The sequence below is a fragment of the Scomber japonicus genome, chromosome 5 (genome assembly GCF_027409825.1).
Source record: "Scomber japonicus isolate fScoJap1 chromosome 5, fScoJap1.pri, whole genome shotgun sequence".
Classification (NCBI taxonomy): Eukaryota; Metazoa; Chordata; class Actinopteri; order Scombriformes; family Scombridae; genus Scomber; species Scomber japonicus.
Window position 1 is genome coordinate 21,054,468 of NC_070582.1, and position 25,332 is coordinate 21,079,799.

General features: G+C 37.2%; 2 protein-coding genes across 2 annotated transcripts; one reads left to right on the forward strand and one right to left on the reverse strand.

Moving 5' to 3' along the window:
* Positions 1-3,613: 3,613 nt before the first annotated feature.
* Positions 3,614-10,156, forward strand: LOC128358309 (kelch domain-containing protein 10-like). Its single transcript, XM_053318544.1, has 10 exons — positions 3,614-3,835; positions 4,784-4,876; positions 5,128-5,349; positions 6,183-6,337; positions 6,445-6,593; positions 6,697-6,781; positions 6,871-6,937; positions 7,164-7,211; positions 7,296-7,435; positions 7,529-10,156. The coding sequence occupies exons 1-10, from the start codon at positions 3,757-3,759 to the stop codon at positions 7,736-7,738; spliced, it is 1,248 nt and encodes a 415-aa protein (XP_053174519.1). The 5' UTR covers positions 3,614-3,756; the 3' UTR covers positions 7,739-10,156.
* Positions 9,900-21,034, reverse strand: LOC128358308 (uncharacterized). Its single transcript, XM_053318543.1, has 20 exons — positions 20,630-21,034; positions 17,974-18,126; positions 17,781-17,887; positions 17,551-17,665; positions 16,629-16,745; positions 16,475-16,536; positions 15,142-15,294; positions 14,792-14,983; positions 14,578-14,677; positions 14,332-14,473; positions 14,002-14,185; positions 13,655-13,754; positions 12,738-12,859; positions 12,587-12,618; positions 11,757-11,869; positions 11,476-11,621; positions 11,304-11,398; positions 11,145-11,223; positions 10,933-11,041; positions 9,900-10,377 (listed from the first exon to the last, which is right to left on the reverse strand). The coding sequence occupies exons 1-20, from the start codon at positions 20,697-20,699 to the stop codon at positions 10,304-10,306; spliced, it is 2,265 nt and encodes a 754-aa protein (XP_053174518.1). The 5' UTR covers positions 20,700-21,034; the 3' UTR covers positions 9,900-10,303.
* Positions 21,035-25,332: the final 4,298 nt, after the last annotated feature.

Below are 25,332 nucleotides of genomic sequence, written 5' to 3' on the forward strand. Positions count from 1 at the left end.
TGTTTTTATTTCTGCATCCTATCCTGTCTTATCTATCTAATGACCCCTTTTGATTAATCCAGTGATCACTGCAACCGCTGCTCTAGCAGACTATTTAATTTTTCAAAGACTTTTTATGACTTGCTAGTTCTATTTTAGAATATACCATCAGTCATCTTAACTCTTGTTATCATCTCTATTATGTGTTGTATCATTTTAACACTGTAGCACTCTGAATTAAATAATAATATAGAAAAACAATATACAAAAGCATATTTCTCACATATAAATCAAAAACATTGTGCTTCATCTGATCTTCACATCTTCTTTTATATAAGGAATAACTATGTGTAGTTTGGGTTTCTCTCCCAGTCTCCCTCCTGTGCTAGCATTCTGTCATATTCAGCTACTTCTCCTCACTCAGTCACTCAGTCCTGAAAAAAGTCGACATTTAATTGTATACAGTAACTAATTTCTGCCTCGTATTTCCTTGTCTCTTGCAACAGCTCTAAATTATTGCAAAGATTAACTGTGTGCTTGTCTATCAGGTCTAGATCTATGTGAAAATGTGTTTATTAAAAAGCTCAACCATTAGGCCAAAGTTTTGTTTCTTTTCAGGTACTCAGGAATAATGAATAATATATATGAATAGTTACCCACATTATTTCTTAAATGTTTGTTAATTGATGAAGAAATGCAGCTAGCAGGTTACATGAAAATACATTTTCTAGTTTATCAGGGACACAATCAATCCATCAAGCTATTAATGTCCAGTTATTGAAACTGTTGTATTGAGATATTGACTCAACTTTATGGTCATTTTGGAGGCTGTTGAATTGTGTTACATTACACTGAAAGGAGTTTCCATTATTTACCCTTATTGACGTGAAGTGGACAAAATATTAAAAACACAATACAATAAAACAGCAGTTCGCTAGACTGAAACCACTCAGCAGCTGGAGGGATGCACATGTAAATGAAACAAATGAAGAACAAAGACACAAAAAAAGAAAGAGAGAAACCTCATGTTCATGCTTCTTACCCATTACAATCCAAATCCATGAAATCACCATGAGAGAAAGTCATTGCACATCAATAAACAACTTGATTACTGTATATCTCTCCGTCCTGAAGGATGGGAGTAATCAAGAGGGAGGGGGCCCTTGTCTGGTTTCTTTTGTTCTTCGGGTTTGGGGGTCTCTGTCCAAACTGACTCATATACTGGAAAGATTGTTGAGCCAGACTGAGGTAAATGTGTGATTTGGGGCTGTATAAATAAAATTACCTTGGTTTTTAGTTTATTGTTGACCTTTACAAATCTTTGATTACTGCAATGGAACAAAAGTTGAAGACTCTTCTCCTGTTTCATCTCATTAACACAGCCTAAGCTCATATTTCTTACTGTCAGTGACATTTTATTGTCTGGCTTCATCTCCAACTCGCTGACGACCTGGAGAGATTATTTGGAGAAGGGAATGTTACATTAATGAACCAGGCTGAGATTCAAATGATCTATGTAAAAGTCATGTTAAGGTTTTTAACAAAGTTTCAAGGCAGAAGGTCTCTCGTGTAAAATATTGGTGAGTTTATTTGTACTTTGTGACCAGATAACTTACCATAAGCAGGTTAGGAGTACAATACCAGTTTACCACAAAAAGTTTCTTTTTATAGGTTCTTGGTGTGCAGCGAGGCCTTACATGTTAAACATTAACCTGGCTAAACACTCCTGCAGTTGTGTGTCTGTAGTGTAATCTAACTGCAGGTGGGGAGAAAACCCACTGACAAACAAAAGACAACAGAGTGGGTTTGATCTTCTCATGATCAGCGTCGTCTCTGTGACAATCAGTGAGACAGTGGGTCTTAGTTACAGTTTTTTAACTATGCTTTGTTATCACACAGCAGCTTTTCATGGGATTGATCTGTTTGTTCTGTTTTGCTCCTTCAGCCTATCCCAATGAGCTTCAAATCCAGATTACCTCATGTCAGCAAAGCAGCGCCCGAAGATCTGGGGGAAAGGTTGACTCTTGGTATGGTTGATCAAAACGAGTCACTCCAACCACTTGCTTCTGTCAAAATAACTACACAGCTGTTCCTCTGCTAAGTTGTACAGTGAAGCAAGCAATTTTTTTTTGAAGATGTATGGTGACATCTGTACATCCCTAAAGGTCTAACAAATTAAAGTGAATAGTGCAATAATACCTTAAAAACTAAATCAAACTTTTTCATAAACAAAAGATTATTATTTGATCCCTATAATCCCTGTTTGCAAATGTGGCAAAGTAAAGTATTCTTGCAACATACATTGATAAGATCAATGCAGAGATACTGAAGTCACATACATGTGGTTATTGTAGGTAAGGCCTTTTTTTTGCCTAGTGTAAATGGAAAGAATTACTAACCACTGGCCTACAAGATATTATTTGCCAAACGCATTAATGACTCAATTGCAACTTTATAGAGAGATAGAGATGATGAAATAAAATACATAATAAATAAATTCAGATTTCACTATTTCACACACTGAAGTGGGCCCTCTTCAGAATTAGTACATTTCCCACATACTATTTTTTTTCTATTATTTATCAAAAATATATTTGACTTTATTTCTAATTTAAAATGCAGAGATTTTACTGTAATTATTTTCCATTTGTCATCTCTGTTTCTTTTGTCTGCCATTTGTAGTTCTAGCCTGGGGCAATAGAGGGGTTTTTACACTTATTCACAGTATGAAAAATGTGAAGCTTTTTGTGTAGTGCTTTTTTTACTTTTTCTTTTAACCCTTACATTCTATCCATATTCTGACCCTCCACAGGTCACAACTTAAGGTTTTGTTGCTTAAAACATGAGAACAGCCATTCTTATTCAATGAATGTTAATGAATGTGCAGAATGCAACAATGTTTCTGAATGGTGATTTTTGAATATGTAACTTCTTTGTATAAAAATGTGCATCAGCTGCACAAAAATAGTAATTTTGTATTTTTTGTATATTCTGGATATATTCTTAATAGCAAATGTAAAAATGGGTCTAATTTGAACCATAACAGTATGTAATGCAGCATAGGCTGTACACTATATTGTAAGGTCTGTATTGTCTACAAACATTCATTTTCTAAACTTTTATAACTAGTATACAGTTTATACAAACTAATATATAATAGTATAAACAAAGAATATACAAGCAACCATTCATTCCAATTCACAAGTAAAAAAATAAATAAAAAGGGTAAAAAGACAACATAATAATTCCAATAGAAATAAATTAAAATAAATAACTAAATATATAAAAAAGGAAAGGCATTAGTGACAGACTTCTTCAATTACAAAAATCGGAATACATTTTGGTAATAGATTAAAGTTTTCTTATTTTTTATACAATTTAAGGATTCAAAATAATATTTTATTTCAAGTAAAAATAATTTTAATGATGGGGTTGTTTTTCATATTGTTATTTTGAAACACAAAACCGGAGATAATGTCTTGTTCAATACAAAACTTATATGAAGTCTCCAAATCCTTCCCAAATACACATTTGTAAACTATGAAAAACGCGTGGATCTTGAACGCGTCACGCAGGACTCTCCTCTTCTGATTGGCCAAAGCATGTCAGCTGGCTGTGACGTCATGGGCAGCAGCAGGTATGGATGCTCTGTTGTGTAGTTTCTTGATTTTGTGGTGATATCAGCACCTCGGAGTCTGATGCCCCGGCGTTTCTTTACACCGAAGTGGGTTCTTGAGCAGCTCTGGGTCTGAACCCTCTCCGTGGTACCCTGAGAAGATGTCGGCGGCCGAGTACGACTCCAGTCAGCTCAATAAGTTTGAGAAACTGTCGTGGAGGCCCTCTATCCGCGACTCAGGTTTGTAAACAAAACCGACAAGCACCCCTGAGTCAGCAAAGCAAACATTGAGCTGGAGGCGAACTTTGCAGCTGGTGTTAGTCAGCGTTGATTTTGCGCACTTGTGTGGGTTTTGTCAGTGAGTTTGCGGCTGTAGCTTCAGTGCATCACACAGGCCAAAGCGAGCTAACGCTGCTACGGAAGCCAGCAGAGATTAATGAGTGAACGAACAACCAGCAGACAACCGCAGTGCAGTTGTTGCACTCTTTTTTTAAAGACATTAACATATGATACTGAATGACTGAAAAACATTGTATCGCAGGCCACAGAGGAGGACACATATATTTGCATTAAGCACACCCTATCAGTCCAGATAACATTCATTACATTCATACTGTGCAAGTTTTAAAAGTTAAGTTCTGCATGTTTGATGTGTCACACGTGCTTTCATCACAACGAAATGTTTGCTGAGAAAGAATTGATACATTTAAGAGTAGTTATTCATTTAAAAAGGGCTAAAACTAACGGTTAATTTCATTATTCATTATTCCTTTGATTATATTGTCAATGAATCGATTAATTGTTCATTCTATAAAATGCCTGGAAATGGTGAAATATTTCAATTACTGTTTCCCAAGATTATGTCCTCAAATGTTTTGTCTCGACCAACGGAGAATTTGTTGTTGTAAAAAAATAAAAATAAAAACTTGAACAATAAATCAATTATTAGAACATTTGGTGATTGATTCAATAGTTGACAAGTTCTTGATTAATTGACTAATCATTGTAGCTGTAATGATAAATTAAAATTGAGATTAAATTTTAAGCACTGATACAGATTCTTCCTGTCATCAGTCCAAATCTGGAAATACCGACACTATATTACATTTAAGCCACAAGCAACACTTACACTACATATTTATTTCTCTCTCTCTGTCTTTTTACTTACTGCATGGTGACTCACTTCAGGCTCCAAGAAGCGTGCACGATGGCTTCAGGCTCGACGCATCTTCTCCCCTTCCTGCCCCAACCTGCGGATTCCCAACAGGTTTCTGAGAGAAGGTACTGAATTACACAGCCTCCACATTCAGACTGTTTTTAGTCAGCGGAGGAGACCAGGGTCATATAAAGTTCTTGCAGTTTAAGCTTATATTGTAGCTGCACTTTTGTGTGTGCTAAATCCTTTCATACACTATCAAAATGAAAAGAAAGGAAGCTCACATTTACTAAGTACACCATTATGTACAGTTGTGCTCAAAGATGTTCTTTGGTTATATTTGGGACTTAAATTTCCGGTTCCATTCCTCCCACAGGACACTGTGTACCCCCCGCTCGAAGCGGACACCGTTGTGTGGCGGACAGCACCAACCTGTATGTGTTTGGTGGCTACAACCCAGACTTTGAGGAGGCAGGGGGGTCAGAAAATGAAGATTATCCTCTTTTCAGGGAGCTTTGGCGGTTTCATTTTGCCACAGCCACCTGGCAGCAGGTCCGCACAGAGGGTTACATGCCCACAGAGCTGGCGTCAATGTCAAGTAAGGACTGATAGGATGTTGCTGTTAATGGTATCAAAATGATACTAGCTTGTTTTCATTTAGAACTGGGTAACAATCTTATTTAAAGGAACCTTGTGGAGTTTTTGGCCACTAGTAGGACTACGGAGAGATGTTTTTAGGAGTTTGTTTTGTGCACATATACGAGGAAGCACATGCACACAGGTGATGCAATACACATTCCTGACGATAGTTTTACACTGTTGCCCTAATTTACGGGAACTTGTAATGTGCCAACAAAGATAGGGAAGTAGATTTCTAGAAATGAAATGACAGTTGTAAGCAGTGTTTTAAAACAAAAATGACCTTTGCAAATGTTTTATGTAGGAACAGGATTCAAACGGTTAACCTTAAGGTCAACAGGATTGTTGACCTTAAGGTTACAGACACAGTGTGTGGTGAGAAATCCTTAGTGTAAACAGAGACTTTGCTGAGCTACAGAAAAACTCCTCAGGGCAGCTTAAATGCTGTCTCAAGTTGTCAGAGACAGACAAAAAAAATCAGTGACTTCAGTGTTGTGATAAATGAGACTTTAGCTGTGGCTAAAGAAAAGACGATATATAATTCCTGCTTGAAAACCTTTCTTTGAACGTTTTGAAAACTGTTTTCTCAACATAAACTTGTGTCCACTTAAAATTGCTCCACGTTGCCTCTGGTGGTCAAAATGTTCACAGGAAACGTTCATTACTGATTTTTTGGTGTAATTCTGAAAGTGCAGCTCAAGGCTTCAGTGAAAAAGCACTGTATGCTGATTTGAGCCAGACTTACATATGAAACTGTAATAGAGATTGATAATGATATTGTCTCTTTCTCAGCTGTTTTTCATGGCAACAACCTTCTTGTGTTTGGTGGAACTGGGATTCCTTTTGGTGAAAACAACGGTAATGACGTCCATGTTTGCAACGTTCAATACAAACGATGGAACCTGCTCAACTGCAGAGGGAAGAAACCCAACAAGATCTACGGACAGGTAACTGTGTTTCTCACTTTTTTACAGCTGTCTTTCTGTCAGTGTCGTGCGACTCTGTAGCTGTGTCTTCTGTCCACAAACATCTCTCAATATTCTCCATTTTCCAGGCGATGGTCATTATAAATGGCTACCTCTATGTGTTTGGGGGCACTACAGGCTACCTTTACAGCACCGACCTGCACAGGCTAGACCTCACCACCAGGGAATGGACCCACCTCAAACCCCACAACACACCCACAGATCTACCTGAAGAGAGGTCAGACAGCACAGATCATTTTAATAACAATTAGCAACCAAAATATGTGTGAATCTTCAGAATGTGGATTGAAATAGACTGAAATTATTACATGATTTTACAGGTACAGACATGAACTAGCTCATGATGGACAGAGAATATACATTTTAGGAGGTGGGACTTCTTGGACGTCATATCCCCTGGACAAAGTGAGAGGAACAAGCACACTTAAAATGTGATGTAGAAACATTAAGTTGTTTCTTTTATGTATTTAATCATTTCTAAATGTCTTCTGCAGATTCACGCGTATAACTTGGAGACAAATTACTGGGAGGAAATAGTCACCAGACCTCATGGAAAAATAGGTTTGTGACCTGTTGCATTTGGGGAATACAATTTAGAAACACACACACACACACACATACATACATACATACATACATACATACATACATACATGCGTGTCCCTTCATCTTTGTAGTATATGGCTTCTCCACCAACGCACCTGTCACAAAGACAACTCAGGTGTGCAACAATTTATTTGAAGACTACACATTGAAATTTCTTTGTTTCCTTTCGTTATTGTGACAGGATATCCAGCTGCCCGCAGGTGTCACAGCTGTGTGCAGGTCAAGGATGGTAAGGACTGTTTCGCTCACCTCATTCTGGGTACAGACGTGTCTGAAATCTTTTTTAATCATGTCTTGCTGTTTCCACCTCCAGAGGTGTTTGTATGTGGGGGTTATAACGGAGAGATGATCCTACCTGACCTGTGGAAGATCAACCTGCAAACTTTTCAGTGGACCAAGCTGCCTGCCATCATGCCAGAGCCAGCCTACTTTCACTGTGCTGCAGTCACTCCGGTGTGTAAATTCGCTCACTAATACGTTTTACTTTTTTAGTAATTTTCTACATGAAGGCAATTTCTATAATCTGCAACTGCTCCTCTTACTCAGGCTGGCTGCATGTATGTCCACGGCGGCGTCGTCAACATGTCCGGGAACCGGAGGACTGGCTCTTTGTACAAAGTGTGGTTGGTGGTGCCCAGCCTGCTGGAACTGACCTGGGAGAAACTGCTGAAAACGTTCCCTCATGTAAGCCAGCTGTCCACACTTCAGCTGCTCAGCCTGGGACTGACACACACACTAATCCAGCGGCTGAAATAGACAAAGCCCCAAAGGCAGCGGTATGTGATGGAACAGCACTGACTCTAAAATCACAGATAACAAGACAAAACACTTCATCTTGATGAAATATGATGTCATTATATGATGGTTCTGAAAAATACTTTGAATGCCTTCTAAATCTTAATCTTATGTAAATGTGTGTTTCTTTTTTTAAATGGAAAGTGCAATTTTTTGAGTTCCCTTGTATGTAAATACGTCAGATTTGCATACATCCATCAGAAGCCATGCATCAGTTTGGACACAAGATTCACTGTATGCTGATTTCCTTTGCTCATCATTTATATAGTTCGCTTCAAAGTTACTTTCCCACATTTTACTGTCATCGAAACTTGCGAGGGGGTAGCTAAATGTTACAAACACTGTTTCTTGACGAGCAGAATTAATGTTCCCTCTTGTGGTGTAATTTTTTTAAGCTTTCACACACCATTGTCATTTTTGACTCATGTTCAGTCTGCTGCTGCTACGCCCACTGTGACATAGGTAAGGTCAAAATTCACAGGTGAAATCTGTGACAGTTTAATTAGTAATCTGTGAGATTCTTGGAAAAGAGGCAAACTGCTGATACATTATAACTGTGATACCTCTCAACAGTCTAGTTAGGTCAATTATTGAAGGGATCTTGTTTTAGCCTCAATGACTCTGATTGCATGCTGTGATTTTTAACTCCACGCTTCAAATTGAAAAATGTCCCCCTCATTGGTCACATTAGGTCTTGTAATTGGATAAAGCTCTTCAAACATCTGTGACATGGCATCACTGTGACATTTCTAGTGCCTCTATCATTTTTCTTCCTCCTCACTTGGTTAGGAATGAATTTATACACCTGTAGCTCCACAGCGACGCTTGAGCCTTTTTAAAAAAATCTTAATTGGGTGCCTTCTGAACCCCCAAAATGTCACACATTGTTATCCTGTCTCTGTAATTCATCTATGAAAGTCTTTTTTTTAATTTATTCACTACTCTCTGGACGGTGTACATGTAGACTTTTCTCTGTGTCATTTATTAGGTGCTCTCCAGGTGTGCTGATTTTATTTTTTATTTTTTTCTGGTCATGATTGATCAGGAGGTGCCGCTTACAGATGAAGATTTTCCTATAACTTAAACCCACAGAGACATTTTTTACATATTTATTTTAATCACTGTGCTGCTGTTTAGTTTTACTTTAAATTATAGCTGAATGTGTAGCTACATTTGCTTTTCCTTCCTGATTTTTGTCGTTTCATTTCCCACATCATGTCTGAATTCCATTTTACCTTTTATATTGTAACATAGGCCATATTATTTTTTTAACTTTGTCTTTTTTTTGTGCCATATATTGCTGTGGTACTTTGAATATTGAGTAGCGTGGGGATCTGTAACAAGGTACGGTATGAAAGGCGTACTCAAGTTGTGAAATACTGTGACCTAAAAACATTCAACATCAATGTGTCAGGAGTGTCAGTCATTTTTGTGAAACTAGATTTTTGTATGCCTGGCTGATTTTGTTGCAAGCAAATCTTTAGTTATTACTGTGGACTGATAATACTGTAGTACTGCTCCCAGCTGCTTGTATCGATTCACATACCTTTAGCTTTTTTTCCCCACCAGTTTCTTCAGCCTCCATCTTGAATGTGCATGTATCTCGGCAGCATTTTATTTCACGTTCATTGCAGCCCTGTTGATACGATATTACGCTAAACTACGTTTCTTGTTATTGTACCACCTCACTCGTTTTTCACATTGAAAACCTTCCCTCACCTCTGAGTTTGACATGTTATGGCCTTATTTATATTACTGTATGGAGGTTTGCTTCACTCTGCTCGGATTTGGTAAATGTACTTACCTACTTAAAACTGAAATGTTAATGAGAATCAAACAATCTCTTCTGCATGTCAGTACAATGTGCATGTCACTTTATATGAACTCTAGGGAGAAAAAGTGAATGTCTCCTGAATTGCAGTCATGACTGTACATTATGTTTTGTATTTTGTCTGTGCAAACAATAAAAACACAGGCAGCTGTTTTTTTTTTTTCCAAAACATTGTACTGATGTTTTTTTTGCACAGCCAGCCATGCCACTGTTTCAAATATATTGTAGGTTGTCACTTATCTAATGAGCTCTGACATTTACCATCTTTCAATTTTGGGGTTACAAAGTATAAAAAATGTATTACAACTTTATCTCCTAAACAAAATACAATTAGTACAGATATTTAACATCACAATATAGATCTATATTGTAAAAATGCTGCTTTTCTTGTCTATCCATGAGTATGAAGTAAAATATTTAGGTATATTGGCTACATGCTGTACAGTGGTAGGAGTAATCTGTTTGTACAGGTAAAAAGAAAAAGGACCTACCTGAGTTTTATACACAATTCAGTTTTGTCATTTGTATAATTTAGGTAACAGCTTAAGTTCTATTAAAAAGGTCAGACTCAGTGCTCCTGCAAGGCCATTTAGTCATGATCCTTCTGGATTACATTACATGAACAAGGAGTGGTATGAAATGTGAGTGTCTTTCTGGCTTAAATAACATTGGGTTGAAGATGAAAAGTCCCAGAGTCAGCAGCCCGCTGGTGATGGAGCAAAGTAATACAGAGCCAGCAGGATCAGATAAACGATCACCAGAGCTGTACCTGCATGAAACAAGACAGAGGATCAAAGTTAGTATTTTTTATATATATATATATATATATATATATATATATATATATATATATATCAGGCATATTTGGCAGTTTTACAATTATGTCGAACACACTCCGTTCAGAAACATGAACTGTTAGGCCTCAACAAACAATAACTTAAAGATAAATGACTAAACCTGACAGCCACTGTGGTTTGCTGCTGATCAGAGTCGTTAAATGTAATTAAAGCCATCCAAACTCTTGTTTTGATTTACCATAGCGTATGAATGTAAACTGAAGGTAAATAAAATGTTAACTGCAAGGGATTATTGATCACTTGGGCCGAGCAGTTTTTTTTTAAGCATGATGAAATCATTGGAATTCTGAAAATGCTCAGCAGTAATGCAAACTACTCTTAAGGTTCACTCAATCTTTGAGGACACCTCACATAATTCACAAGGGGGCATCACATCATGAGGACAGGAATGATTAACTGGAAGTTTTTTGGAAGATTCATATGACATTATTTCATTTAGATTTCTTTTCTATTTGCAGAAAACCTACCTTGAAAATAATCAGACTTGCCATCCATGAAGATATAGTTAACCAGAATAACACTGAAGATGCTGGCCCATAGGTGTAGGTCACTGAACAGGAGCACAAACCCCACATCCTGTGCAAAGCAGAGATGGAGTTTAGTTACAGTGAGCTGTAAACCATAAAAGGAAGGTATCTTTATATATGAATCAATGATCAAAAAGAAGAGGATGTCTTACGTAGAAGGCATTAAATAAGACCAGAATTGGAATCTGTAGCATGCAGACCTGCACAGCGATGCAGCTCCCCACCTCCAAGCTGACAAAGAAAGCAAAAAGTTTAGATACAGACATCGCTTTCTGAACATTATAAGCACCTTTTCATGAGGCAAAATTTACCTAAGACTGATGTTGTTTTGGAGAGCAAACTGAATCCCATTGACAATCTCTGGGATCTCAGGAACCATAGCGAGAACTGTTACCCCGATGAAATACTGGAGAAAGAAAGAGAAACATCAGCACAGCAGGAGGATGAGGTCAAACCGAAAGTTCCTCTGATGTTTGGCCCGACCTGAGAGATGTTGGGCTGGTTGAGAATAGGTTGGATGTGCTCAGTGGCGAGGTCGGCGCAGGCGGACATGAGCACAGTGGCCATGATGAGGATGACCAGAGACCTCCACCGCGACCAGTGGACCACTGCGCCATGGTGGCCAGTCACTGGACAGACACACAAAGAGGACATGGTATGTTTGGATAGCATTACCTGAACCCTCACTGCTCACTGTATTATAGCTCAGTAATGCAGGGTGCAATTCTGTGTTAGCTATGAACTCTAAAGGAAGGCACTCATACCCTGTCCTTCTCCAACATGAATGTCATAAATGTGGGAGTGTGTCTTCAGTGTGAATATCAGTCCAATGATGTAGGCAACCGGCAGGAGCACAGACACGGTGTACACCAGTGGCCTAACAACAAAGAAAACACACGATTAATGAGAGCAAAGAAATATAAAAACAGCAGCTTGCAACATTATTTAATAAATTAATAAGACAATAAAGTGATTTTAACAGGGGTTTTCTCATTTGGTTAAACTATTTTAATCACTGCAGACCACTTTCATAACATTTCACTAGTTTTTTGATTCATTTATCACCTTCCTAGTAGAAACTGGTTTCCATCTGTTTCACAGTGGTATGAAAGTCAGCTGCCAACTAGCCTGAGAAACAATTCGTGGTGGTGTTTAGCTCAGTGGGTAGAGCACCCACCCCATATATATATATATCTATATATATATATATATATATATATATATATATATATATAGGCTGCAGGCCTCCTGGTTCAAATCCCACACCAAGCAATCCTATCCTGTGTGTCATAGCCCCCCTCTTTGCCTCCCATTTCCTGTCTCTCTCTCTCTCTCTCTACTAACCTGTACATTCTAGGCAAAAAGCCCCAAAAATATACCGGTACTTAAAAAAAAAAAAAAATGTACAGTCAATTTTATGTTATCAATGGATGGCGATACAGCTGTGAGTAGAGTCTGTTCTGTAACTCCTTATTATGTTTGCTCACAACAGCACTACCATGTTAGGATAATACAACTTAGAAATAAAATGTGATGGCAATAGATCAGGTTATGTCAACATGACAGTATAAACATATAAAGTATAATTTCTTACTCAACATGGCTGTGGAACAAAGTACCATTGTTCTGTTGGATAAAAAGACAAGGATTATCACATTGTACATAAACAGTGCATGTAAGTCACACATTGTTTTTTATATTGAGTTTAGAAGGTTTGAGGGTTTGTCCCGGCTGAGGATGCTGACCAGATCGTAATGACAGTTGTGGCAGACAAACGGCCCACTGCTGTTTCCTCCAGTAGAGTTGGTGCAGGCGTCGCACACCAGGTTCCCATAAGCCTTGGAGAACAGCGTGGGGGCAAATACACCTGTCATTGACAGTAAGGGGAATGAATGAATGCATTTTGGTAATGTTTTACATTGCAGTTTATTTCAGTCTTGGGGCACAGAAATAGATTCTGCTGCTATCATCTGAATATCATTACACATTTTCTTGTTAAGTGTGAAATTGATTATTTGACCTATGTACAAACATGGGCATGTTTGAAATATTATACATATCTTTTCTTACTGGTTGATATTTTTGGGCATGTGACTCTTCCTTTACATTTCTTTACACTGTACTTATCTGATGGTCCAGTGCCTAAAAAAACATATTCATTCCAGTTTATAGTTTTAGTGTTCAGTAAGGGTAAAAAAAAGTATCTATTAATTTACAAACTTTTTTAATTTACAAAGAAATGGTGTCACAAGTTGCAACAAGTTGAACTATCTTTGATTTGATTATTATTTTAATTTGACACAATAAAGAAGCAACAACAACCTCAAAACAGCCATACAAATGCAACAATAAAAGCTACAAAAAAGACTGCAGCTGTTTTGCCTGCAGGTGGCGTAAGTGTAGCAGCTTGAGGATGCTCTAGGTGATGCAGGGAGCATTTGTAGAACTCAATACCCAAACAGCTTCAACTAGTGGCTAACTAAATATGACTGAGTTTGTGAGTTGGAGGCCAGCTCCATGAGGTACTTTGCACTTAAACATACATCTAGAAAAGTCCTGAAAATTATATTATATTAATATTATATTAATTATATTAATATAATATTTGACATTTCCAGAAACATACAGCTGGATGGTGATGTATTGCTTTTAAGTTATTTACCTCCCACAGAGATGAAGAGCAACGCAGAGCTCACTCCTGTGCAGCGGCTGTTGAATCGCTGCTCACTGTGTCTCAGCCCTCCAATTATCATGCAGATACCCTGAATAAAAGACAAAAAGCTTAATTTGCCCACATCGTTTCCAATTTCACTGATTTAATGATTTGATGAAATGATACTATGCTAAATGGAAATAGACTGACATGAAAGATTTTAAAAATGAGTCAAACAATTTCCACAGTTGTTCAGGTAGAACTCTGGTTCTTAAAATGGCTTTACATCCTTTTGAGAATTATTTTTTTTTATTGTATCATTCTCTAACATCTAAAATGTGATGAAAGTGGCTTACAGGGATGAAGAGGATGCAGCCCAGCAGCGTGCCAGTCAGTGCTGCCTTCACAACCTCCTGCAGACATGGATTGCCTGCCTGGTGACCCCTGAGCAGAGCTGTGATGTAAAAGCTCAACTCTGTGATGGAGCCGAAGGTGGCGTTCACCACTGCACCCACAGCAAAGTTACTCTGGGCTGAGATGCTGCAAGTGCCAGAATGACTAAAATGAACATCTGAAGCATTTTGATAAAACACTCTAGCTAGAAAGGTCAACATCAAATTCAATTTCTTTTATTTCACCTTGAGACACTTTCCAGGTGTTTTTTCAGGTAGTGAGAAACAGCTCACCTGGCAATGCCCATACCGATGTAATATGACAGAGGTATGATGGAACCGACCGCTGTGGCGAATTTGACATTTGAGCTGGCATACTGGTTTTCTCTGTCAATGTAACCGATCACCATGGCAATTATTACAAGAGGGAGGAGGTCTGAGATGAGGGTCAAAGATGACAACAGGTCTTCATATGATGCACACTGACACACGAACACACACATACACACACACATTATACATTTAAATAGTAAAGGATACTGACAGCAAATACATTAATCCCATCGACAGTATACTTGTAGTAGTACCAGTTTGTAGCATGGTAGCAGCACAGCAGCGCTCTGGCCTCATAGCCTTGATGCTAAGGGTCAAGTAAAAAAAAGAAGCTGTGCATGAGCATCACAACAACACTGACAAGACTTGCGTTTCTTCAAGTTTAACACTGAAGCTTATTAATGCTAAATCTCTGCCTTGCCTTCCTCTGTGAACAGGTAGAGACAGAAACATCCTCAGGAGCCAAAAGAAGAATGACGCTCAAAGTGCGTGCGTTCATCTTCGCAACAGGGATGGTGAAGACCAGGATCCAGGAGAAGAAGCAGGCCAGGGAGTGGATGCCCACCAAGAGAGGATATCCCAACAGCAGCCACACATAGGTGGAAAGACGATGCTACACAACAAGAAGTACTGCATATGAATATATACAGATAGATAGATGGATGGACGGATGGATGGATGGATGGATGGATGGATAGATAGATAGTGCTTGTATATAGAATACAAACATTTGACTGGTACTGTATGTATACTTTAAATGTTGAAAGTTACCCAATATGGAGTGCGCACAGGTCGCCCTGGCATCTCTGGGACTGGAACCTCTGTGGGTGAAGGCAGCAGAACTGGTGAGTTATCGTCCATCCCCTCTATGGTGCAGTCACAGTCTGGCATTTGCTCACAACATCTCCTCACTGTATTTCCAATCTGGAAAAACACAACAGATGAAAGTGGAAATTCTCTCTCAACTCTCATATGCATAGTCACATATGTAATAATCACAATAATACACTTAAAGTTGCACTTAAACTAATAACAAAAATCAAAGACTGCACAATACAAAAAGGCATGTAGAAAGTTCCAAAAAATGTCGTAAACGTAAAATGGAAAAGTTTGTTCACATAAAATTGAATGGATTGAAATCTGAAGTGATGGCAGATTGCTCCAAAATTTAGAGGCTTCACCACAATCTCCATTTGAGATTTTCTTTTTTGAGATGTCTAAATCTGATATAAAAACATTACTGACCTGTGAGAATACTCCAGGGTGCAGAGGGTTAAAAGTTAGACCAGTAGGCTGGTCCTAACTTTTTTTTATATGAGATAAATAGATAATATATACAAAACAATTGATTCTGTAGGAATGGAAGCAAAAAAAACCCAAAACAAACAAACAAACATTGTGCCAGTTTTTGGGAAAAGAAAGTCTAATGAACAACTGTTTGTGTTTGAACCTGAGCACAATCAGAGAGAGAACAACAATATTTGAGCTCAAAGTTTCACAGACCTCCAAGAAGTTTCTGGATTGAGATAACCAAATATATTATGTAGTGTAACATTTGGCTGACCTCTAACCCTTAATCCCAGCAGGTCAGAATTTGAGCATCACAAGGACATCTGGGGAAATTCATTTTCACAGGCAGGTAGAGTTGTGTATCATTCATGTATTGATTATATATCATAGGCTTGCAACACTGAACACTGACACAGCTCTGTCTATCACTGTATGTTTATGTGTTCTTTGCTCATTTGTTTGTTTCCTGTGCACTTTGTGAAATAACTGTTTTTTCATTGGTATTGATATGAAACTAACTCTACTCTGTGCACTTGTAAACTTTGTAAACCATAAATATCTTAATAATCAAACTTACTCATCTTTAATGTCTAACTTGAATAAAAAGTCTTCACTGTCCAGAATAATTTTGATAAGAATTTAACTGTGTTCAAAGTGCCAACAGTACATTGCAATATCAAGTGGCTTTTGTAGCGTTGCACATTTGTGTTATTCAGTAAAAGCTAAACTTCTGTTTTTATGACCACAATTCAATGACCATATATGAGGAAACTAATGAATTCATTGTGCATCTTAACCCAGATCCATGCTGTACCTCGTGGATTGACTTGCCAAATGGCCACAGGAAGTAACAGGACAACTTCAGGCAAAGCTGGCCTGAAGAGAGAGAAAGAAAAAAATCAGCAGGTATAATATATGATGATCAATATTGAGCACTGTTATTATTTTTTGTAAATTGGCTCACTTACCATACGGTACAGCAGCCACAGAAATGAACATTAGTATGCTGACCAGGAGGTACGCCAGACAGACCCACCAACCAAACAACAGCACATACGCTACATTTCCACATGTGATGAGATGACCTGACACCAGGATGACAAACAGAACAAAACCCTTAGTGAATGGCTGACAAGTTCTTCAGCACCCAGGGCGACAATTTGTAGCCATGTAATTTAAAGGACACGCATGGTTTTATGAAAGTTCCTATTAGCAATAACCACACTGTACTCTTAAAGTGAATTCTCAGAACAAGGGGACATCTCTAAAAATAAACACAAGCAGTCAGACAATCAACAAGGTTTTCAACAAACCACAAGGTTAGCCAAACCTGCTAACATTATATACAGTGAGAGGGTTATTTACTGGTCACTGTAATTGTTCCTGCTGTCTATCCTGTACAAAAACAGATCCCTTAGATATCCTACATGAGGGGGGACGCTAACTCTCTTCCAGTGCAAAATTAATTCTCAAGTTTAAGCCAATATGAGGTTTCAACAGTATATGTTAGTCAAATCAAGTAATTATTTTTAATATTTTTAGTAACAAGTTCCTGCTTTGTGTTATTATTCCTTTGCTGTGGCACAGGAGGGACACATTGTCCCTGGAAACTCAAAGAGGGACTTTGATAATAAAAAGACAAAAATTCTTCAAGATTATCCATTACTTGTCTACTCTTTTATTCTGACACAGAACGAAGATTTCTCCCATCACTTACATTGATATTACTTTCAGGAAGGGATCTTTGCAGCCAGTAAGGACAGCAGGAACAATTACAGCTACCTACAACTCTTTAAATGTCTATCAGGTCATGTCAGTGTTTTTTGAAGACAGACTTGATAAAATTTGAACACAAACCGTACGTACTACATAAGCAGAATAATCTGATACCTGGACCAGTGTGTGGTCTAATGACGTTCAACTCAGAGTAGAGCTCTTTCACCACTTCTGACCTGTCTTCAAATGGACGCTCTGTCACATGGCTCTTCCATTTTCTAAAACCAAACTGAGACACACACACAACAAACAATGAGTCTGAGTGATGAAGAGTTTTGCCTGTGGTGCTGAATTCAAGCTTCTTTCTACATGCAGTGGGAAACCTTCGCCTTCAGACCTCTTACCCTGTAGTTATTGACCAGTTTGTTGGCTTCTACTTCGTTCTCTGCTCTGATGGTTCTCTTGCTTTGCAGTTCCTCCCAGCTGTCATCACAGGCATGGTGGCTTGGGCCTAAAACAATAAGCAACAACTTGAGAAATAATTTGTAAACATATCAGCATTGCTGTTGACAAATCTAAATGCTAGTTGGTACTCACAAGTGTGTGCTGACATATATTTTGTTGTGCACAGGGCAGGACATGTGGAGTGTGTCGATGGAGTGTCTGATGAATTAGGTTGTTGATCTCTACAAAGGCGATCATGGATCTGTCCATCATATCCTGCTGGATGATCCTGTTCCCAAGGAAGATCTGCAACACCAAACAAGAGACTAGTTACTCAAAGAAAAAGATGCGTTATATTGCTACAAAGTCAGAAGCCGAAATATTGGACAACAAATGATTACAGGAAAAAGCTGAAAGTACAGAGACATCATGGGCTGAAACTATTTAGTGGTACTGAAAAAACGGATCATAAGGTCATATTTTATTATTGGTGGTAGTAGAAGTAGCAAAGAACATTATCATAATCATCAAGTAATTACATTTACTACTAAGAAATTATTATCATAGTATAATTAATTGTGTTTAACTGTATTGGGATGATTTTGGATGTTATTACCATATTAATAAGGAGACTGATGCCTTAAAACATTTTGATACTTTTGAGTGTTTTTTCTAAATGTCATGTTCATGAAATAAATGTTTACTAGGGCACTTTTAAAGATATGTTTTAAGACATAATAGACATATTGCTACGAACAATAATTTGCTAATAATAATTACTTCAAATTATCAGTAAATCATTTCAAAACTTTACAGTGAAGGAGAAAACATCTGGCAAACTATTGTAGTTTGCCAGATGTTTTCTCTTTCACTGTAAAGTCCATTGTCAGTGTGCTTGCAAACACATTAAACTCAGATTTAAGGTGAGAATAGAGAATATATCCCTCTGCAACAGATTCATATTAAAACAACTTTCCAGTGTCAAATTATGTACATTGAAGTTAAAAGTGTTTTAGTAAAAGAAGACTTAAACTATTTACAAGAAACATAAATGGCATCTGAGAAATCTTTAACTGCCACACTGCTATCATGAATCAAACAAGTCTTTGTCTTGAGAACAATGTCCATCAGCACTGACTTGTTGTTGGTCTATGACAGTATACACACTATATCTGCAGCACTACAGTCCTCTCCTTACAGTGCAGAGCCAAACATGCTGAGTCAAATGACTGGTGAAACAATGTACACTGTAATGCCGATGATCCCAACATGTAGGAGAGGTGGAAAGCTTAAAAAATCTTTAAACCATATTGGGGGGAAAACACTATCACACAAACATTACTTCCAAAAGCCTGACCCTCCCCACCCCCGTGACCTTAGAGACCTCAGCTATAGAGCCATCACACACAAAGCACATGACTTTTGGCACCACCTACTCCATTTAAAGTGGATCAAATCACATTTTGGCACAACACCTCTGTCAGTAGCCCTAAATGCATTTATGATTTGTATTCTAATATTTTAATGGATGGTATCACTGCATCTGTACCTAAGTGTGGCTATGTGTGGATGTACAAAGTTCCCCTCAGAGGTAAAAAGCCCATCTAGTGTTTTTTCTTCTCATTACTACCTCAGAAAGCTTGACAACAGCTGGATTTGTTCTGCAGTGAAACCAGAGGCATGACAGCAATTAAGTTAAGGATAAAAACTGCCTTAGGGCCATTCATTCATTCATTCATTTTCAAGGTTAGTTTCTTACAAGATAGGGCCTTGATAAGTGAAGAAAGTACTGCCATCATGAGACAAGCAAGTAAGTTGTTCGTGACTTCCCCTTTTCAAGAGTTCAAAACAAATGCTTTAGGTAGAGTCTGGTTATGGTTCCTCTTTTCTTTCTTTATTTTTGCTTCCTGAGATGTGTTCAAATATAAAAGCTATGAGGAAGTGTTACAGATTGTGCACAGAGGATGTCTTAGGCAATTAATTCATAATAAATGTGTAATCTTACACACACACACTGTCTCTCAATGTAAATGAAGGACAGTCCCTCTCTTCTTTTATTTATTATTACCTTGATAAACTTTACATTTTTATTATTGAGGACACAACCCTAACCCTAACCCTACCAATGGCGTCTGATCTGCAACTGAAGAAACAGATACGTTGCTGACACCAAGTGATGTAGAAATGTTAGATCAAATGACTGTTTACTGCAGTTATTGAGTAAAAATCTCACACATTCTTTGGTTCCTTCTCCTCTACTGTGGGAATTGGTTGTTTTTTCCCACGATTATATGATTGTAAATCTAATGTGAAATCAGTTTGCGTTGTTTATTGTTGATTAGATAAAACAAGTAACAAGTCATTTGGTAATATCTTATGTGAGAACTTATGATAAGCTATCATTTCACAATTTAAAAAATAACAAGTAATTCATCGATCATAGTTGCTGGCTACAATGTGTCTGTCTCACACAATAATAGCAAATACTACCATTTATCACCTCTCCTGTCACGTGGAAACACACACACACATACACACACACACACACACACACACACACACCTTTTAATCAATACGACGTGACTGTCCGATATGCAGTAGCAGCAGAGTTGATACCGTGCCGTTATTCATATTCATTACTATATAATTATACCACAGTAAATAACACCTAACACGACTGTACATAACTTGCAGACCGACCTAAAATGGAGAGTGTTCAGTATTTACACTGCTGTAACACAGTATGCTTGTTACAAATAAAGTTTTTTTCATTCTCACACAGACTATAATAAGAGCTCCAGCCGCTCACCATGACAGTATTCAGTCGGCCTCCTCCTCCGGCTGGACGCGTCTGTGCTCGGTGAGGACGACAGAGACATCTTCTCCGGACCAACAAACACCGGTTATTGCAGCAAGTTCTACCCGCTCATCCACTCTCAGTGAGCGGATTCACACAGATGTCGATGCGCTCCTACTAGACGGACGCGCTGATTCACGGAGGATTAGGCCGCGTGTGATTGTGGGGAATGTAGGCCAGTATGGTTTAGCTCCTTAAAGGAAAAGCCCACCCTAATTAACAGCAACCCGACTTTTTTAAATTAGTTTGCACAGTTGGTTTCAGCGGTGGAACAAAATAATATCCAGATTCTGTAGTAAAAGTAAGTGGCGATTCTAGGATCAGAACTTTAGTGGGAATCAGCTCCTAATGAGAATTTGACATTCAACGCTCAGTGTTTCCCACTGAATTTTGAGAGACTATGATGAGTTGGACCTCAATCCGACCATCTAAGAGGGTCTGGAGGGCATGCTCCCCCGGAAGAAAATGTTTGTACATTTTTAAGTCAAATGTCCAGTCCATTATCAGTGTTTGTGCACTTGGAGGCTTCAAGTTTCCACATCACACTTGTGTAAATTGAAAGTGTACCAGGATTGGCTATTTGTGATGTCATAAATCATCTTCAAAAATCTGATTTTTCAATGAACACGGAGAAACTTTCCACTTTCAGCAGGTCAATGCGAAAACAGCTTCTAGTGTCAAATTAAACAAAAAACATTAATTATATCCCTGTTTGTCTCATATTATTGTATCTATGCTATAAGTTTTTCTATTGGTTCTATTTCTGTAGTTTTATTATAATTTCATTGTTTTGTTAAAATCACTGGGACAAAATGTAGGTACCTAATTTGGGTTAATATATCTCCAAAACAATACTGTGTTAACTTGACCAAGAAAGCCACTAAAATAAGGGGTTGTTTTTACCCAGTAGCATTTTTTTATAGTGTGCTTTTTAAACTTACATGTCATTTTGGTATAGTTTGTTAGTAATTGACTATCTTTTGAATGTCATGCTTGTTGTTTTGTACAAGAAACAATACATTGGGACAGTTTTAGCTGAAGGTTGTTGTGTGTTGTGTGTAAGTTGATTCAGTGGTGCTATAGGCCTATATTGATCCAAACTGGGTAAAACTTTGACCCATTGATTTTTAGTGTGTACCATCTGCTCACACCATAAACTGGACTGAAGTGGAATCTGCACAGTAAGAAGAAACTGATGCTACGCAAATGTAACAAAGTGCAAAGGTGCATAAATAAACTACTACAGTATACAAACACAGATAAATGTCTCCCTTAAGCTGGAAGATCAGAACTTGAATTATCAAGGTCACCAGGTGGCAATGTTTTTACCCATAATAAATCAAATTAGATCTTCGGCCTTAGCAGGGGCTGAGAGCCAACAACCCAATAATGACAATAGGAGATGTAAATGTATGACTTCAGAAAACAAATGATCAAGATCAGAAAACATACAAACATTCCACCAAAACAGAAGTAAGAAATGAATTTAACAAAGACAAGATACTGGTAATGTTTGTAAAATATTGATATTCTCTATATCAGTTGTAACTGTAGGTTTATGTTGTGTGTGTGTGTGTGTGTGCGTGCGTGTGTGTGTGTGTGTGTGTGTGTGTGTCACAATATCCTAGCCGTTGCCACTATAGTATATAAATATATATATATATGTAATAATTTGTACCTATATGTATATATAAATGTAATAATGTGTACCTATATATATATATATATATATATATATATATATATATATATATATATGTATAAGTATTTGGTGGGAAATTATGTGAAGAAAGTGAGAAAAAATTGCAATATAGACTTGATTTGGCATTTATTTTAATTCAATTTTAGGGATTTATGCATTAATAGAGGACTGTTGGTGCTATAGGTCTTTAGAAAATACACTCTGTTGTTATGGGGGGCCAGACAAATGACTATTGATTATTTATTTATTTATTTATTTATTGCAATGTAGAGAGTAACACATGTGCAGTTTGCCTTTTGAGTGTGGGTATGACTTAAGTCACTTTCAGGGACACAAACCACAGTTAAGACCAGTTGATTGAGCACAGTGGTTAAGGTTAGCCTGCAGTACATACATTTTACATAAAAGTAAATGAATAGGCGTTACATTCAAGCCCTTTTCAAATGACTTCACAGAATGTTGATTAAGTCTATCACAGCCAGATGAATCTCTCCATATTGCATGATATACACAGTGTGACATTCTCATACAAGCCATTTGGCCATTAATCATGTTACTAGGCCATTAATTATGGAATGAGCTTCCTTTAAATATTCGACAAGCCTCCTCACTGACCAATTTTAAAACTGGTCTTAAAACCATTTTTATTCCTTGGCTTTCAACCCAGCTTGAGACTCTGCTCCTGTTTTAGTGTTTTATGGTTTGTTTGTTTGTTTTTAATTATTGCTGAAAGTGTGTGTTCCACTTCCTTTCAGCAAAGCAACTTCTTCATTGTCCTCCTCTTGTTATTATAAATTGTTTATTGACATTTAATCTTTTCGTTGTAATTAGGGGTGTGACGAGATCTCGTGCCACATGACGATATTTCTCGTCGAAGTGTCACACTAGTCACACTACCAAATTACAACACAATTTATAGCTATGTTGTTCTACTTGTGTATTTATGTGATACAGGATTTGTGCAGTTTACTTCTATTTCTGTGTTTATTTATTTATTTTATATTTATTTTATTTTATGTTATAATGTTTGATCATTAGATTCTTTATTTAATTTATATCTATATATTAGAATTGTTTCTACTCTTTATAATTTAATTTTTAGAATTTGTGATTGTATCTAACTTTTGTATTTATGGTTTTTATTTCCATAAATACCAAAATCTATAAACTATCTATCTATATGGGGAAACATTTTACAGTGCTGCATATGATACTTGTATATTTAGAAAGTAGAACTGAAGTGATTCATTACAAGATGATTAGTTAAAACATTTCAATTCAATTCAAGTGAATTTCAATTTATTTCCTCATTGAAGTTTTCTTAAAAATAGAGTTAAAATCTCGTCTTGATCTCGTTAACCCAATATCGTGTTTCGTCTCGTGAGCTGAGTGTATCGTCACACCCCATAGTTGTAATGTATTGTTTGTGAAATAAAACCAAATGGCTGTTGAGCTGGACTGAACCATGACCTGATGACACCTACTGATTTGTTTTAATCAGGATGTTTAGAAAGTCCCTACCACAGGAATTCAGATTTTCCACAACACCTGTCATCGCAGATATTTACTGAAAATATTGTCAACTTTACATGATTGATTGAGTCTATCTTAAAGCAACAGTCAAGTCCCCATATTAATACTGAAGGAGTTTTTTTATAATAATTAATAATAATAATAATAATAATTTCTCTTCTTGATATAGACTATTAAAAGATCCTCTTCAAATGCATTTTTAATGTAATTGAAGGGAGCCAAAATCCATAGTGACTCCACACATTTTATGCTAAATGCATTTAAAAGCCTATCTGCAGCTTATATGAGGCTCCTAAGCTTCATATTAGCTTCAAATAAACCTTTAAATACATTTTAGCACAGAAGCAGGCTTGTGGATTTTGGCCTCCATCACTTATATTTTAAGTGCATTGAAGGGATGAAAGGATCTTCAAATTGTCATAGTCAAGTTGACCTGTCAGCCGGTTCACCACTTTGCCAGAGCCAATGTCAATTTTCTCAGAAAAGTTAATAAGTTTATTTCCAGGAGGTATGAATGAGGATTTGTCAATTAGACTTATTCCATTTTTAGATGGATATTTTGTGTGATCTTGAATATTTCCAAATCCCTTACATGTGTTTTTATAAAATATCTCATTGTTGTTTTATCATTTTATTTTGTTTTATCTGGCGCATGCCACTCAGCCAAGATGGGAATGTGATTGGTCTAAAGTCACATGACCATAAACCAAGCCTATCTGTGCAACGTGACCCACTGGCTGTTATGTGTGATTGGTTGTTTTTTTATGTGTTTTGTTTTTGTTTTTTTAGTTTATTAAATGTTATTTGTAATATGTTGTATGATGATCACAGTGAAATGAAATGCTACAGTTTACTTAAAGCTAGGAAACTGTGGCATAATTATGTTTAAATTAAGCTATATGAGTGAGTATGTTCATAATAGAGATTACAGCAACAAGTGAAAACCGTAAACAAAGTTTGGGGGTAAATGCAGTTTGACATATCATGGCAAAACTTTGTTCCAGATTCTGAGGGGAGGGACATCATGTCCACTGCTTTGTGGCATGTTACCTTTTCAGTGTCATCCTGACTGTTTAGTTATAGCATTGTGCACAAAATAAACATTTGATGACAAATAAAGCTTGAGGTTACAAAGACCTTTGAAAAAGTTTTTGTAACCCAAATGTTGGATCTGTCAATAGATACTTTGATGTCAAAACTGTCACGCACCTCAGAAGACAAAAAAGGACATGTTTCATCCCCTTATCCTGCCCACACAACTGATCTCGTGTAGTTGCCAAAAAGAAAATCAAATAATACACCTAAATAATGTAAAAAACATTACATAATAAACTCCTGAGCCTTGATTGGTGCTTAGTTAGCTGCAGAGGCGGGGTTTTTTTTTAGTCACATATAAATGTGACAGCACATGACTGGTAGA